Source organism: Bombus huntii, chromosome 14 (genome assembly GCF_024542735.1).
Source record: "Bombus huntii isolate Logan2020A chromosome 14, iyBomHunt1.1, whole genome shotgun sequence".
Lineage (NCBI taxonomy): Eukaryota > Metazoa > Arthropoda > Insecta > Hymenoptera > Apidae > Bombus > Bombus huntii.
The window spans coordinates 10,724,179-10,739,286 of NC_066251.1; the positions used below are offsets into that span (position 1 = coordinate 10,724,179).

The window sequence follows — 15,108 nt, forward strand, 5'->3', positions numbered from 1 at the left end:
ATACCGTTAACTTTTCGCTCATCCTATGGCGAATTCGGTACATTCGATCAAAATCGGTCAAGCATTTTAATTAGGTTACCGGCTCGGAGACCGATTGACAGTGAAACGAATATAAAACAGTAGAAAACAGTCGTGATGCGATTTGAATCCAAGAGACGACTCAGTTTTATGTTTATGGATATTGCAAGGGCGGGAATCGTGCTGCACTTCCGAAAGAGGGAAAATTGGGGCAAATTGGGGAATTATTCTTCGAGAGAATTGGACATGGAAATCATTAAACTCGGCATTTGCGTGTGCGTCGCCGCATTTATATCGCTTAATTCGTGGCACGTGCATTTTGAATTTTCCCTCCTTTTCTTATCTTCGCTATGGAATTTACATACGGAATTGTCTGCAAATATTAGTGATATGTGGACCAATGAAATGGTACTTTATGGGACGTTGTAAGAAGAATGTATGGTATCCTTCGCCAAAAGACGAAACTTTATATGATAATACAATGTTTGATATAACATGTATTGTGTTTTCTTCGCTTGAAATTTTTCCATGAAGGAATGATTTATTTAATGTATCCATCTTGGCATGCTTCTCTTATATATATGTCGGAGATGAAAGAATACCGGAGTCTTTGGAATTTTGATTAATCCCGCAACATTATAACCTAGAGTCTACTATAGCTGTAATTAAACAATTGTAGTTATTCAATCCGATTGTAATTGTTCGAGCGTTGTGATAATGAGCTTGGGCTCGAGGCGACAGTCAGTCGCCGAACGTAGCCGCGGTCACGGGATGAACGCCTTGTCTAACAAAGGCATGGAATAATTCTATAGCTCTCCTTGAAAAGGAAATAGTTGTAACACTCGACAGTAAACATTCCAACGGTCTCTGTCCCGTAGCTCGCCACACACAGACCCTATTCTTCGAGTAAGATGATTGCCAGATGTCGATGCGTCTCCGCAGTACATGTTCAGCTAGCCCGAGGGCCTGTTATAAATCTTAAGATTTAGCCAACTAAAGTCCTTCAAACAGACAAACAGTTTTTGTCCCAACTACGGGAAAATAGGGGAGACCTATTTTTCAACGAGCGGCGTCTCCCACTAGCAACTTTCCCTCGAGGGCGGCTAGCATCTTTTTCTAACCACCGATATGGAGATTGACCAATTAGCAGCAACGCCAATATCCCTTACTTTCTGAACGAAGGCTTTTCTCGACGAATCCGATGATCTCGTGTCCTTAGACACACCCCATTATAGTTTTCCTCTGTGGCATCATCGGGACGGGAAAGGCATTCTCGCTCGCGATCTCATCGATGAAAGGAGTAACCCTTTACGACCAGTGAATATTACGCGTCTGACTTAGATTTTGTGAGCACGTTCATCTATCATCCCGTCGACCGCGGATTCGTTATTGAACCTAGGATCATTGTCATTAGTTTCTCGAGTACCTAACTACTTGTCCGGTTCTATAATAATCGTATTTGCACTAGTCAATGTCTTCTCTATTGCATAACGACAACGTGTAACCCAAACAAAGATTCGTTTCACGCCCCTAATCCTAATTCTAATGGAACCCCGACATATATATACATATATATATATACAGGGTGGTTAGTAACTGGTGGTACAAGCGGGAAAGGGGTGATTCTACGCGCAAAAAGAAGTCGAAAATATAGAATAAAATTGCTTTTTTTTTAATTTTTCCTTCGGGACAACGATCTACAGTGAGATCCGTTATAACGAGATGTGATAAAGTACACGCGTACCGAGCGAAAATTCAAAGTCGATTTTCTCGAAAACAAAGCCTCAAACGAAAAATTTTTATTCTATATTTTCGACTTCATATTTCGCGTAGAATCACCCCCTTTCCGCTTGTACCACCAGTTACCAACCACCCTATATATATATACATATATATTATGTTCTGTATATATGTTAAGTTGTAACATACGAAGAATTTCTTTTCTTCCATTGAAATACATATGTATTCTGTACGAAGTAAATATTTTTTGATACGAGGTGGATACAAAATTTAAAGCATTCAAATGGATATTTAATATAAGATTCCAATCTTATAAATAGTTATAACAATCTGAGTTTTTGATACATAGCAAAATCACGAAATTTGTACAAATGAGCTGGGTTGAAATCGATGTGAATCGAAATAAGTTGAATTTGGAGAGATTGATTAGTTTGTCGAAGGAAATTTCAGTTGGCGAGATTAATTGCTTAACTTCAAAACTAGAAAAATGTTCGGACTAAGTCGCTGGAGAATAGGTAGATTTCTTACTTAGCGTTCAGTGAATCGGGGAATCAAGAATCATTTTAACGAAACTCTTTCCAGTTTTTGTTTTACGATCTTTTATTCGATTACCTCTTCTATTCCGATTGTCTTAGAATACTAATGCTCTTAGAAAATGTATTTTCGCTGTGTGCCAACCATGCGACGAGATTGCCAGCATTCGTCTCTTTTCAAAGGAACGAGTCTCTTCAGTTTTCTCACGAATAGCGAATACAGTGCTTTGTAATATCTGCCGTAAGTAACGGATCCTTTCTAAGAGAAAGCAATATTGACTCTCAATATTGCCTTATAAACTGAATGAGACGTGGAAATATTATTAGGAGAGATATTGTACGGCGAGGATAGTATTATCTGTTAAACGTATAATGAATTTTTGACGTCATGTGTATATATTTGTTATAAGCTGCTTTTATTTCAGATCTAAATATTATTCGATCATTTGAACGATACAATTTTTACGCGAATCATCTTGTACTTCATTATTGCCATATTTGATTACTTCCCTTCCTTCGTATCAAGTAGAAACCTCAAAATCTGAGCGCAAAAGGAAATTTTATGCTAGACTGGTGAGTTGTGAACCAGTTTCATTATAACAAACAAGAGGCTGATTCTGTATGTCAAGCTTCCACATCCGTGCGTAGAAATGGATATATAATAAACGGCCTATGCGTGCCACGTAAACCATCGGACACAGTAGCCATTATTAATTATCCGCCAGTGTACTCCATCAGTGGCTAATCAATCGGGAGTTGGTGACTAATGGGTGTGAATCTAATGGCCTACACGAAACAGATCGAGCATTCCTGTGGACAAGTATTCGATGAGTGACGACTCCACTTACCGTTAGAATTCATCCATTCGTTCCTTGCTCTATGTTCATCATATTAACGACGATATCTCTTTTTGCTTTAATACCCACAATGGTCGAAAAACTGAAATCATTTCACGTTTGATTTTTTCGTTTAATTATACACGATTCGGAATATTTAATTATTCGCGAAAAATACGTATCTGTAAATGACAAAGAATGGTTCAATTTGAAATACATATAACCATTTATCATTATTAATCGGAATAAACATTTTAGAAGGGAAAGGGATGTTCATTTTGTTTAACGGAATGGTATTTTATTAGATTAGTATGTTTTATAAAAATTATAAATCAGCCTATACTATTCCGAAAAATGGTAGATTATGAAAGAAAATTGACAAATAATAGAATCTAAAATACATGAAGGCGTCAGTGTGCAGATATATATATATACTATTACTAAAATATCATAACGTATGGAAAAGTATATTGCTAGCCCTATCGATTAGTTCTTTGCATCTTTACTTGTCTTGGCCAAGAAAAACTGGAAATAGCAAAATGAAGAATCCCACCAAAAGTTTGCAATTTGCCAAATCGCCTCGTATTTTCCGCAAAGTTGCGCTAACTCTGAGCGAAAGTCTAGAAAATTTCCACGAAAACTTTGCCGTGAAAGATATTAGCACCGTAGAATTGACAGTGCATGGTCTATGCGAAGAGAGCAAGTTACTAAACTGTTAAACAAAGTTACGAGTAGTAGGCACCTGCATTTTTAAAATGCATTTTACGTAACATTCCGGCGTTTTTTCATTTTTCCTTTAATATTACAAAAAAAATCTGAAATGCAATAAAGTACCGAACTTTTGTTTCGTGTGAAGTTTAACAAAGTAATAATTTGATAATAACTTAAGGAGAGAAAACAAATTTCACTGCGATACATTTTACGTGTAAATTAATTTCGTACCTTTTTGAACCAAATTAAAAAGTGAATGAATCTAAAAGTAAAAATTAATTTAGTAAAAATATCGAGGTATACGTATATCCTACTTATAGGATCAATAATGTAGACTAATGATTAAGTGAAAGGTCGAATAGTAGATTATATGAAATCAGTGGTTCGACTTGATTGAAAATTTTCAAGGAATGTTTTAAAATAAAATTTTTCAATTACAGGAATGGAACGATGTGAACATGAGATGGAATACGTCGGATTACGGAGGAGTGAGAGACCTCAGGATTCCACCACATAGACTTTGGAAGCCTGACGTTCTCATGTATAACAGGTAATTTAACGCTGCCTTCATCTGTTTAATATTCATGGAACAATCTACTTTATATCGTGCATGCTCATAACTAACAATAGTTTGGACAATTTCTTTCGTGGACCTTACGTAAGTTTTTCTTATTTCTATGTTAAAATATACAAACATGATATACGCATATTCATGAAACGATTATAATAAAATATTGCTGTATTCATTGATTTTTCAATAAACCAATAAATTGGTTTCACGAATGAGCGAATTGAATAAAATGAAAGAAATATTATTTCCGGTCACTTCAATTCAACGGAATAAGAATTCTGTTCTGTCATTCAATTTTCATCATGTCTGAGATTGACATAAAAAATGTTCTACTTGAATACTTTTCTATACAATAACTAATGAAATAGAATCTTTGGCAGATCCTTCTTAAATAATGATCGTTATTATTTACAAGAGCTTTGCTTTTAAACAAAAACAAAAACGCATAATATATATTGTTAAGATTTGTTAAAAAATAAACCAGTTAGTTACGAAGCCATTAGACGAGATATGTTGAATACTCGTGTAGAATTCCAGAAAAGTAGGTTTTCCAAAAAAATGTCGCTCGCGAAATATTATTGCCAGCCTCTGTGTTCGCAATTTCTAGCCGTCTACCAAAAATTTTAGTAAACTCGATAAAAATGATTCAACAATTCCTGTATGTCAATTCTCTTTCACTTGACCCAGAAACGACTACATACTTGTATTACGAATATGTTCATAAATTCTCTCCTCCACGTAAAGTCAATGATATTTTGCATACACAAGTTCACGTGCTGATGCTTACGCCAAATTTCTTACCATATTTAGAGGGCTGCACTGCATGCCACCGGTATGCTACTAGTATATGTAAACTGGAAATATTGATTATGTAAGCATGTTTTCGTAATTGATCTTATGTAGCATCAATATAGAATTACGATAGGATTCTGTAATGTGTCAATAGATTAACTAATCGATCGGTTTGCCCGGTTGTTAATCCAACGTCCAATATACATGGCAAAATTGAAAAAGCTTCGTTGCAAATAAATCGTCTTCTTAAGGTCGGTTACAGGATTAACTTTTTTAAGTATAGCACGATAACGAAGTGATATGGTCCCTGGGTTGAAACATTAATTTTGACGTTGAAATATTATTTGATGTCTCATTTGATAAACGATCAAATGACAGATATTGGATTGTTCGGAAAGTTCATAGCGTTCTTGTTCATTGAGATATTCTGTTGTGTATTTAATGATATTGAAAGAGGATTGTTTGTTATAATCTTCTGTCAGATGCTGAGTTCAAATAGATATTAATCTTATTACTAGATATTAAATACATACGGTCGTTGAGAAAAACAACCTGGAATTATTCTATAAAGGTTTCAATGAAATTTTTTAACAACATTAGTGAACACAAATTAATGATCAGCAGCAACCTATGTTATGATTACCTTCAGGACATGCCATTACTAACTGACCATAGTAACATGGTAATAATTGTTAATCGCCTTCATTACTACGAATGCAGCTTTAATTGCATCGATGTGGACATTCCACTATTTTCTGTGCATTATTTAACGCGCTACCACATGTTTACGAGCTCCCAACACATAATTACGTTTCTACGCCAGAACCGATATTAAACGGGTATCTACATAATATCGCGCCAGGTCAGTTTCATTTTTAGAAAGCGTTGTCGATGTCGTCGATCTATTAATTGTTCCACAAAACCTATGAAATTCAGTATACGGCATCGCTTTAATTGATCACGCGTAAGGAACATATTCTACCTAATTGCAGGAAATTATTACTTTACTCCGTTGAAGAATCCCTCGACAAAGCGTTACATACTGCCTGTAATCTTGGGGAAAACAAGAACCTGGCAAAGTCCTATTCATTTTTTAATATCCCTCAAAGATGTCCTTTAGGATAATTTTGAATTTTTGAACTCTTCACCCAATTAACGCCGACAATTTTTATGATACCAGAAAAAGTTTACAAATGTTTTTAATGTTATTTACGCAGTAGTCGTAAATTTTCCATTAATTTGCAACGAAAACTATAACAACAGAATAGAAACTAATGAATAATTACAAATTTTCAAGCGATAATGAAATTTATCGAAAGCAGAGGAACATTTATCGTTAATGTTATGTTTTTTCATGAATTTGAATCAGCTTTTACACCGGAACTACGCTAATTAATATATTACGTATTTACAATAGTTGTAACGTGCATTTCAACGTGACAAAGTTTATTTGGAAAATCGTGCGAATTTCTCACTTGCCGGTGTCGTTTACCGCGCAAAACTATTAATTTCAGAGCGATATTTAACAATACATTTCGAGCGGAATGGGTGGTGGTAGACGCCATACATTTAAAGTGAATGGTTGCTGGCCAACTTCCGCTGGTACAATTGGCCTCAAACGCAGAGACCAATATTAATCTTGGTGCGCATGTAATTCCAATGCCAATCGTGAGGTCACTCTCGAAGATGATGCACGGTTGAATCGCGTTGAGGATCGATCAATTAATCGCTTAGTCGCTTCGTCACGTCGCGTTTCTCGTGTGTTCCACTTTTCACCCAACCAACAACTAAACTAGACGTTCTCGTTTATTACGTTGTACTTCTGTGCGCGACGCTGAATCCAGAATAAGATATATTAGAAGAAACTGGTTGAGCGAGGGAAATGGGATGAAATGTTCCCTCTTATAGTTTTGTTTGCGATGAATAGCAGAGTTGTTTGTACCGACTTACTGTGAACAATGCTCGTCATTAGATCGCGAAATTGATAAAGGCCCGATCGATACGTAATCAAGAAATTGTTAAACAATCAAGCTGACAAAACTAGACAAACAAGAGAGAAAAGAAAATATCTTACTTCTTCTAAATTGTTGAATTATCTAATTATCATTTTCATAATCGTAACGTTATAAAGCAATTTTTAGTAATTAAAGTTGACTGAACCGAAAATATTGCGCTAGTTCAATGTTTACCCTCGATGGATCAAACGCGCTTTCGAAATAAAAATCACAAATTTCGTAAAGCAAACGGTGACACGACAGTTTACTCCCTCTTTTACGCGACTTTTTTACCTCGAATCTGTCGGAAAAACGCGTCAGGGAGAGAGAAAAAAAGGTTTATCGAGACAGTCAATCCGCTAAGAACGATCTAGATTCTGAACTATCAGAAGTTCGTGGTGGCTGGTATGTGGGACAAAAGTGGGACGTTGGGCCAAGTGGGTCAGTCGCATTAAAAACAAAGCCACCGCCACCATTTAAAGGGAATCAGGAAAAGTATCTCCCCCCGCACGGAAATATATTGTCGGAAAACGCTTGCGGCCCCTATTATTTTTAAGTAGGTAATGTATCGGCTTCGGGTCGGCATTGTATTTGTCGAATCAAAAAGTTTAGTTTAAGGCGCATTAAAAGCAACGGATCTAGCCAGCTTCGCTTCCAGGTGTTACGACCGTTCGCGGAGAGACGCGGTCGCGAGGAAAACGCGTCAGCGAGAGGCGTAAATTCTTGCTACGATTCTGCTAATCGACGCCGCGAAATAGTCGTTCCCCTGTTTCGATTAAGATAACAGCAGTAGTTCAATGAATTTAACACTGTATTAACAGGTTAACATAAAATGGTATATTTGACAATATTTAACAATAATATGATGAACACGCCACAAATTGTTTAACAATGAATACAGTAAATATGTTACAGAAAGTCGACCCGACTTTACGATATCTCTCAATGAATTCGTTAGACTATGCGACCTTAATTTCGATCATTTCTTTGTCTTCTCTGGGAGACGACCCCCACTACGCTTGGGTCACGCCACCGTTCGCGCCTATGATCACGTGTACCACCTTCTTTATGTGTATGACATAACGGACCGAAATCGACGTTTCCAGAACTCGCTGCTTGGTGACAACTATGCGCTCGTCGATACCTTGTATATCTTCCGTCGGGCAGATAAGACGATCCGTCTGCGACACTGTAGGACCGCGAGCGACGGTTAGAAATACGGCCTATAGTAAGCCTCACGGCATAACACCAGGAGAATCGTAACCGCACGTCGAAACTACTTTTCTACGCAGTCGCCAGACTTTCTCATGCCTTTTCGTTGTATTGCTTCCTTATCCCGCGTGCTACGCTTTCTTTTGAAACGATTTTGACATCTTGGCAGCTAGCAGCTATTCACTACCATTACTAGCTTCTGTGCTGTCAGTTTTATCACAGTTCATTCGTTCTGTATCCGTGGCATTTTCTGAACAATAATTTGATGTATCGGATGGAGTAGTATAGTCGAGGATAGGACGAACGATCAAGTTTTTAACATACAGGCAAACCTTATTATATTCATGGTCAAACCTCTAATCGTACTGTCTATTAACTTTTGATTGATTCGACGCACTACAAACATAATTTCATTGTATTTAAAAGAAAGCAGTAAAACAGCTTGCTCACGTAGGAAGTCTATAACTCTACTTCACACATCGATATTTTCATTTAGGCGACGCGGCGACCAATTTATAAGCAAAACGAAAATAAAATTGTCACTGTTCAGTCGGGGTAACGTGACCAAATTTTCCAGCGTATTTTAGTTGGAATCGACGGTTACCGCACACTACTGATCGGAACATACGTGCCGCACGTGCAGACGTACGTTATCGTTCGTGGTTCTAGAATCTGCTGCCATTGGTAATTTCGCTGAATAAATCGTCAGCCAACTGGCATATCGTTCAATACATACAAGGTGTTCAAGAAAAGAGATTTAATTTTTGGTCGCGATACAATATCTTCGGTAGCCGTGTGGAAATGAAAATTTTTACGATATTTCGGTTATATGAATTACATCATACGACATAATGTAGGTTAATATAAACAGACTATTTGCATATTTGTATAGCGTCCCATCTAATTTCCATTCGAATAAACATTTTCGATCGATGACTTTTAATTCACGAGTGCACAGCCTAGCAAATAAACGAGTGTTTACCGTCGCTATATTTCCCGCATATGTATATTTGAAACGGTTTCGAAATTATGCATTCCGTAACGTAATTTTCATAAATACTCTTTCCGTTAATTACCAACTTCGATCTTCACACGAGCCTTTTTTTCATTCCATTTATTTCTGTTGTAATTTCTTCTGTTTTAGCCCAATAATAGTATAGCAATTTTGTTCTTATTTGTATGTTCATCGCCATTCGCGATAATCGTGAAAATTTATTAGGACGTCTTTCTAATTTAACTACGCTTAACTGTTTGCTATTTTAGACTCAATTATTCTTCGTCGTTCGCACTTGCGCATCGGAAGTCGTGCAATCCGTGCACACAGATTTGCGTTCCTTTAGTCACCAGGGATTAAGGACAAAGCAAATAGTTCCTGCATTTCTGCCACGAACTAACACGTCTCGGCAAATCATATTTGAGAAACATGCTTCGGAATTGCATTCATTTCCAAAGATCCTCTATCGTTATTCATTTGGAAATTAACTCAATTGGGTTGCAAATTAACTGGAAATTAATTCGCGGATATCTATTTATAACATATTTCTTATTAAAATATATCACGTATAGCGAACCTTGTGAAATAACAGCCAACTTGGTTAATCAATTATTCGTTGATCCCGTTAATTGGCACCCCGCATAGCGAGTGCTAGACGACTTTTGCTCTACTTTCATTCTACCATCCAATGCAAATCCAATGTTTGACAATGCTGTCTTTTGTGTTCAGAGAGCAGTGCGAGATTCATTAATTAGGCCACGGGCAACTTTGGTAAACACGAGTAGAGAAAGAGAAATTAATGAGTCACGGGATTTATTGACTTCAGGGGTTTCATTCCGTCGGATAATCTTCGCACAATGATAAATTTTCATTTGTATAAATCAGTAAAATATTCTTACTGTTTTCTGTCTTATCGAACATTGATTTATCAACGTAATCGTGATTTTTATAACAGTAGAATCTCACTATTTATCTAAACTTGGAGTGTTAAGCGCGGAAATAGAATCGCGATATAAAATAGGGAGGTAATAACATACATCCAGCGAAAAGTTTCTTTTAATCTTCGGACGAATGGATTAAAAGCTTTAATTCATTGAAGAAAATTAAAAACTTTGTGACTAGGTAATTATGAAGTTATTCCAAGGGATATAATTTGATTTATTTCTTGCATCCTTTAAAAAACAGTCATACTATTCTTATATTGTAATAAATACTCTGAACGCTTATTGGTTTAGATGCAATTCAGGGCGAAGCTTTCGTGATAAATTTTTTTAATGTCCAAGTTAATTGAGTCAGATTAATTCCACATGGTATTTTGCAATCAGTTTCTTATACTTGAACTTTTGGGCCATTTTTTGGAGCATAAAATATCGAAATTAAATAAATTTCTTAGCAAATTCAATGGTGTTATGCGATGAAGTAGGTTATAAAATTCCATTGAGGATTATTCCGGCGATATTCCTGCGATGTATATGTAGAGTACATAGGGTGCAAAAACGCAATCACAAGCATTTTCCGGATGAGAATGTTCTCTGATGAGACTATTACCGGTCGTTTTCCGGTCGGAACAAATGATCCTAAACACATTAAACCTGTTTCAGCTGTTCCAGTAGGACAATTCAATCGCTGTTAATCGAATTTTTGCACAACCTCTATAATTATTATTCCACACTCAGCAATCAATTAACCAATTATAAATCAAATTCTATTCGATAAAAAAGATATCTATAGATGAACTGTCGATTTGTATTCATTGTAGGTTTAGTTTTTAAATACAAATTTTCTCAGAATGTTACGATTAAAAATGATTTGATAACACATTTTAATTTAAAAAAAATAGCACTACGCGAAGCGTAAAAACGGAAAAAGAACAAAGTAGCTTTTTTTGAAATGTTGAACCTCTTAATTCGTTATCAGTGTAGGATGTTACGCGTCGAAGAAAATTCGCTGTTTTTAGTCTTATATATGCAAAAACCACAGTTTTATCTTCAAGTTTTTCCAAAGTTACGAAATATAACATAAAACTGAGAGCACAGAATATTTTTCGAAAGCTGATATACATCCATTGAACTAGTTGTCGATATCCAATATACGCATCCTCTCGAAAGTCGAACCTGATAGATCGAACACGATCTATATTAGGTCTAAAACTGATGCAAACTTTGCGATCTAGGGAGTAACCGTGAACAAGTGAACATCTATGGGTAGAATTTCATTTGGGATGACCGACTTCCGACGTCGGTCGGACCGGTGTCACCGACTGGATATTAGGCCACCGTCACAAACAGTGTTCGGTCCAGGATGACACTCGTGTGCAGGCGCATATAAAGGAGATATCCGATTAATATGGCATAAATATCGTTTGAAGGAACGCGAGAATGTCGCGATGGTACGAAAAGGTCGAGAGTTAGCAGCATACGCCCGCTTAATGTATGACAAAATGAGTTTACATTCGCGACAAGGATAGAGACCGTGGGGTAGAATCGTTTGGTGGTATAGGAAGACAGAGTGAGAGATCAGACGGGAAACGAGAAGAGGAAGGAAAGTACTGCTGTTGAAGGTTCGACTGCATAGGAAACTTGGAACGAAGCCAAAGGCAATATGCATTAGCCATCGCGTATTTTGAAATTCAAGCCAAAGCAGATTAAATCCTACCCCTGGACCCCTCTTCGGTCCATGTTGGGCCTCGTCCTCCGATTTTTCCTTTAACCGTACTGTCCTACTGTCCTGTTTGCGGATACGTAATGAACATCAACCCTCTGGTACCTCGATGTCTGAACTTTTATAGCGTTTCGATTGCCGCGCTAATCGATATGCGGTCACCAAAATTTCTGCTACAGATGGCTCGAAATTTCGTTCTGCTTTGGCTACTAATTGTCAACTGCCACGGTGGGTCCTCGTGTTCCGTGGTAAACCAAAACTTTCATCTTCCTATCTAAAATTTCCAGTCCTTTATTTACTCCATACTTACTACTGTCGCATGTGCTTTTTTCGTTTCCTTTCTTTCTATTTTTTCTATAGCGGAGCGTTTTTTTATAATGCAACATTACGTGTCCGTAGAATATACAAATTGTTATAAGTGAAAAATTCTTTTATTGAAGATTACATTGCACACCACATAATTACATTACATGCAAATATTATATATATATATATATATATATATATATATATATATATATATATATATATATATATATATATATATATATGCCAATTTTATTGCACGCATCGAAATATAAGCGAGCATCGCACATTGTAGTTCGCCACAATTATAGCAATGTCTTACGCGGAAACCTTATCATAGACTTGTCATAAATTCCTCTGTTCCATTGGGTATCCTCGAAACTAGAGATTCCCTCAGGCTCCCATAAATTTCCTGTCATCAAACGTCTGACAAGGCGTGCCGAACTGTAAATAGCACTTAGCCACACGGGGTTACGGCAATGTTTAGGAGCACTTCAATTACCGTTTTCAGTGGAATGCAGCCAACCAGATCCAAAGGAAAGAGGCCAGGTTTCGACCGCAGCGGGCACGGCTTATTGAGGCCTAAATCAGTTTGGCTAGGCATGGCCGCATGACTTTCCAGTAATTAGATATTGAGAGATCGTTTCCAGGACGTTGGACAATATATCGGTAGTTGGTGGCGGAAAGTGCGATTCGGTAGCGTATAATTCCGAATGCTAGCAACCTCTATCCATCGGTTTGCCACCCTCATCCCTTTCCATTCGACGAAGATTAAGTTGTTTTCAAGCTCCTGAGCGTGAACAGTGCCAGAGATATCACAGATACAATCGAGCAGGTGGAATTCATTGCTCGCATTGTGAATGTGTATAGCACATTCACAATGTATTATATATACATATATATACACATATATACGTATATGTATATACAGCGTGGTTGGTAACTGGTAGTACAGACGGAAAGGGGGTGATTTTACGCGAAAAAAGAAGTCGAGAATATACAATAAAAATTTTTCGTTTGAGGCTTTGTTTTCGAAAAAATCGACTTTGAATTTTCGCTCGGTACGCGTGCGGTACGTTATAGCGGATCTCACTGTAAATCGTTGTCTCGATGGAAAAATTAAAAAAAAAAATTAAAAAAAATTTTTTTATTTTATACTTTCTGCTTCTTTTTCCGCGTAGAATCACTCCCTTTCCGCTTGTACCACCAAGCCTGTATATATGTAATATATATATGTAATATATATATGTATATATTGTTGATATTGCTGTATATTGTTGTGTATTACTCATAAATTATCGTATACAGCTTGTGGTGACACTTGCAGGACCGCTGCCACGTCCTTCTTCCTTTAGGCATTACTATTACGTTTACCTCCTTGAAACGTCGTGTATTTAATCAAAGTGATTCCCATGTGACTCAATACATTTTCACAGTGGCAGGCTCTTCCCAGGATGTTCATTCAAGAAGTCGTTCATCGATGTGCATGAGACACGCGTTAGCGTTTCCATTGGTCTTCTACTTCCTTGGAAAATCGTCGTTTCGAACCTTAACCTTTCGTGTAAAACAGACGATCGATCTGTCTACTTAAATTAAATAACCCATCTACCGAGCTCCATAGTATTTGCTTCGAATGAACGTGAACGCTTAATCGATCCCCACCCCTCTTTAATTTATGCATTCACGATTACACCTAAATTGCTTTCGGATTACATACATCCGTAAACCTGAAAATTTTTGATGGAATTTAATTCAAGTATGATCGATTTAAAAAGAAAAAATGTGTTTAGGAAGAGGGCTAAATAATTTAAAAAAAGTCGCGTTCGTTTACTTAAATGTTTAATGTGACGAAGTCAACCGAAGTCACGGGTCTGGACCTCTTGGTGTTTTCTCGGCGACTGACTAAAACCAGCCAATCATCGACGGTTCGATGTCGGGGAATGTTTAGATTATTGGCACTCGGACCGCCGCAAACACCGATGCCTGACACGGGTCCTCGAGAGAGGCTTCCGCGTCTTATTGCCTACGTAATATTAGTTAGGGGTATTTAAACAGATATTGCAAACGTATTGTTTTTAACAGCTAGATGATAGTCGTCGACGATAGGTCGGAAAATGTGGTTACACTTTTAGAAATCACATGTGACCACTTTTAGAATTCAACGATGTACAGTATTTCACCACAAAAGCCGTACACCACCAAGTGACGATGTATGTACCAAATATTTTAAATTGCCATTCAATTTGGTATTTTGGTACTTCGTACGTCGAACAAATCTCAAGAATATCGGTTTCAAAAGGACGCGTTCACTTTATCATCTATCAGCTTTCATGATAACACTTTCGCTCTAAGCTCCACTCTTTTCAGCTTATTTTAGCCGAGGAAGTTGCAACAGCTTGTTCATGAACTTTGTACCCTTCAAACTGTGATACATCTCTTTTGGAACGATTCTCGGATCTAGTAACTCGTGTAAATGCAATGAAACACGCTGTAAATTTATCGAGACGACTTTTATTTTGTACTTTCAGTTTCTTCAAAATGAAGCTCTTCGTGAACGACACAATTCTATTATCTTCGCTATAGAAAGGCACACATCGACAGAATCCTCGTAATGAAATATCAGGAAAATCGAAAGGCTTTCGTCACCAAAGCACGTAGCAGGTAGAAACACGAGAGGAAGTAGTTTGGCTAAAGGTACAAAGTGATTTTTCATTCGGTACGACTGGGAAATCTCGGCTGA

At 37.1% G+C, this 15,108-nt stretch overlaps 1 protein-coding gene across 3 annotated transcripts in view; it reads left to right on the forward strand.

The window, feature by feature from the left end:
* The window catches only part of LOC126872819 (neuronal acetylcholine receptor subunit alpha-7-like), a 171,767-nt gene that overhangs the window by 126,716 nt on the left and 29,943 nt on the right, over positions 1-15,108 (forward strand). For all 3 annotated transcript variants that reach the window (XM_050633009.1, XM_050633007.1, XM_050633008.1), the window contains one exon: positions 4,279-4,388. In XM_050633009.1, coding sequence (XP_050488966.1) covers positions 4,297-4,388 — 92 coding nt within the window. In that variant the 5' untranslated portion in view covers positions 4,279-4,296. The remainder of the gene's footprint in view (positions 1-4,278; positions 4,389-15,108) is intronic.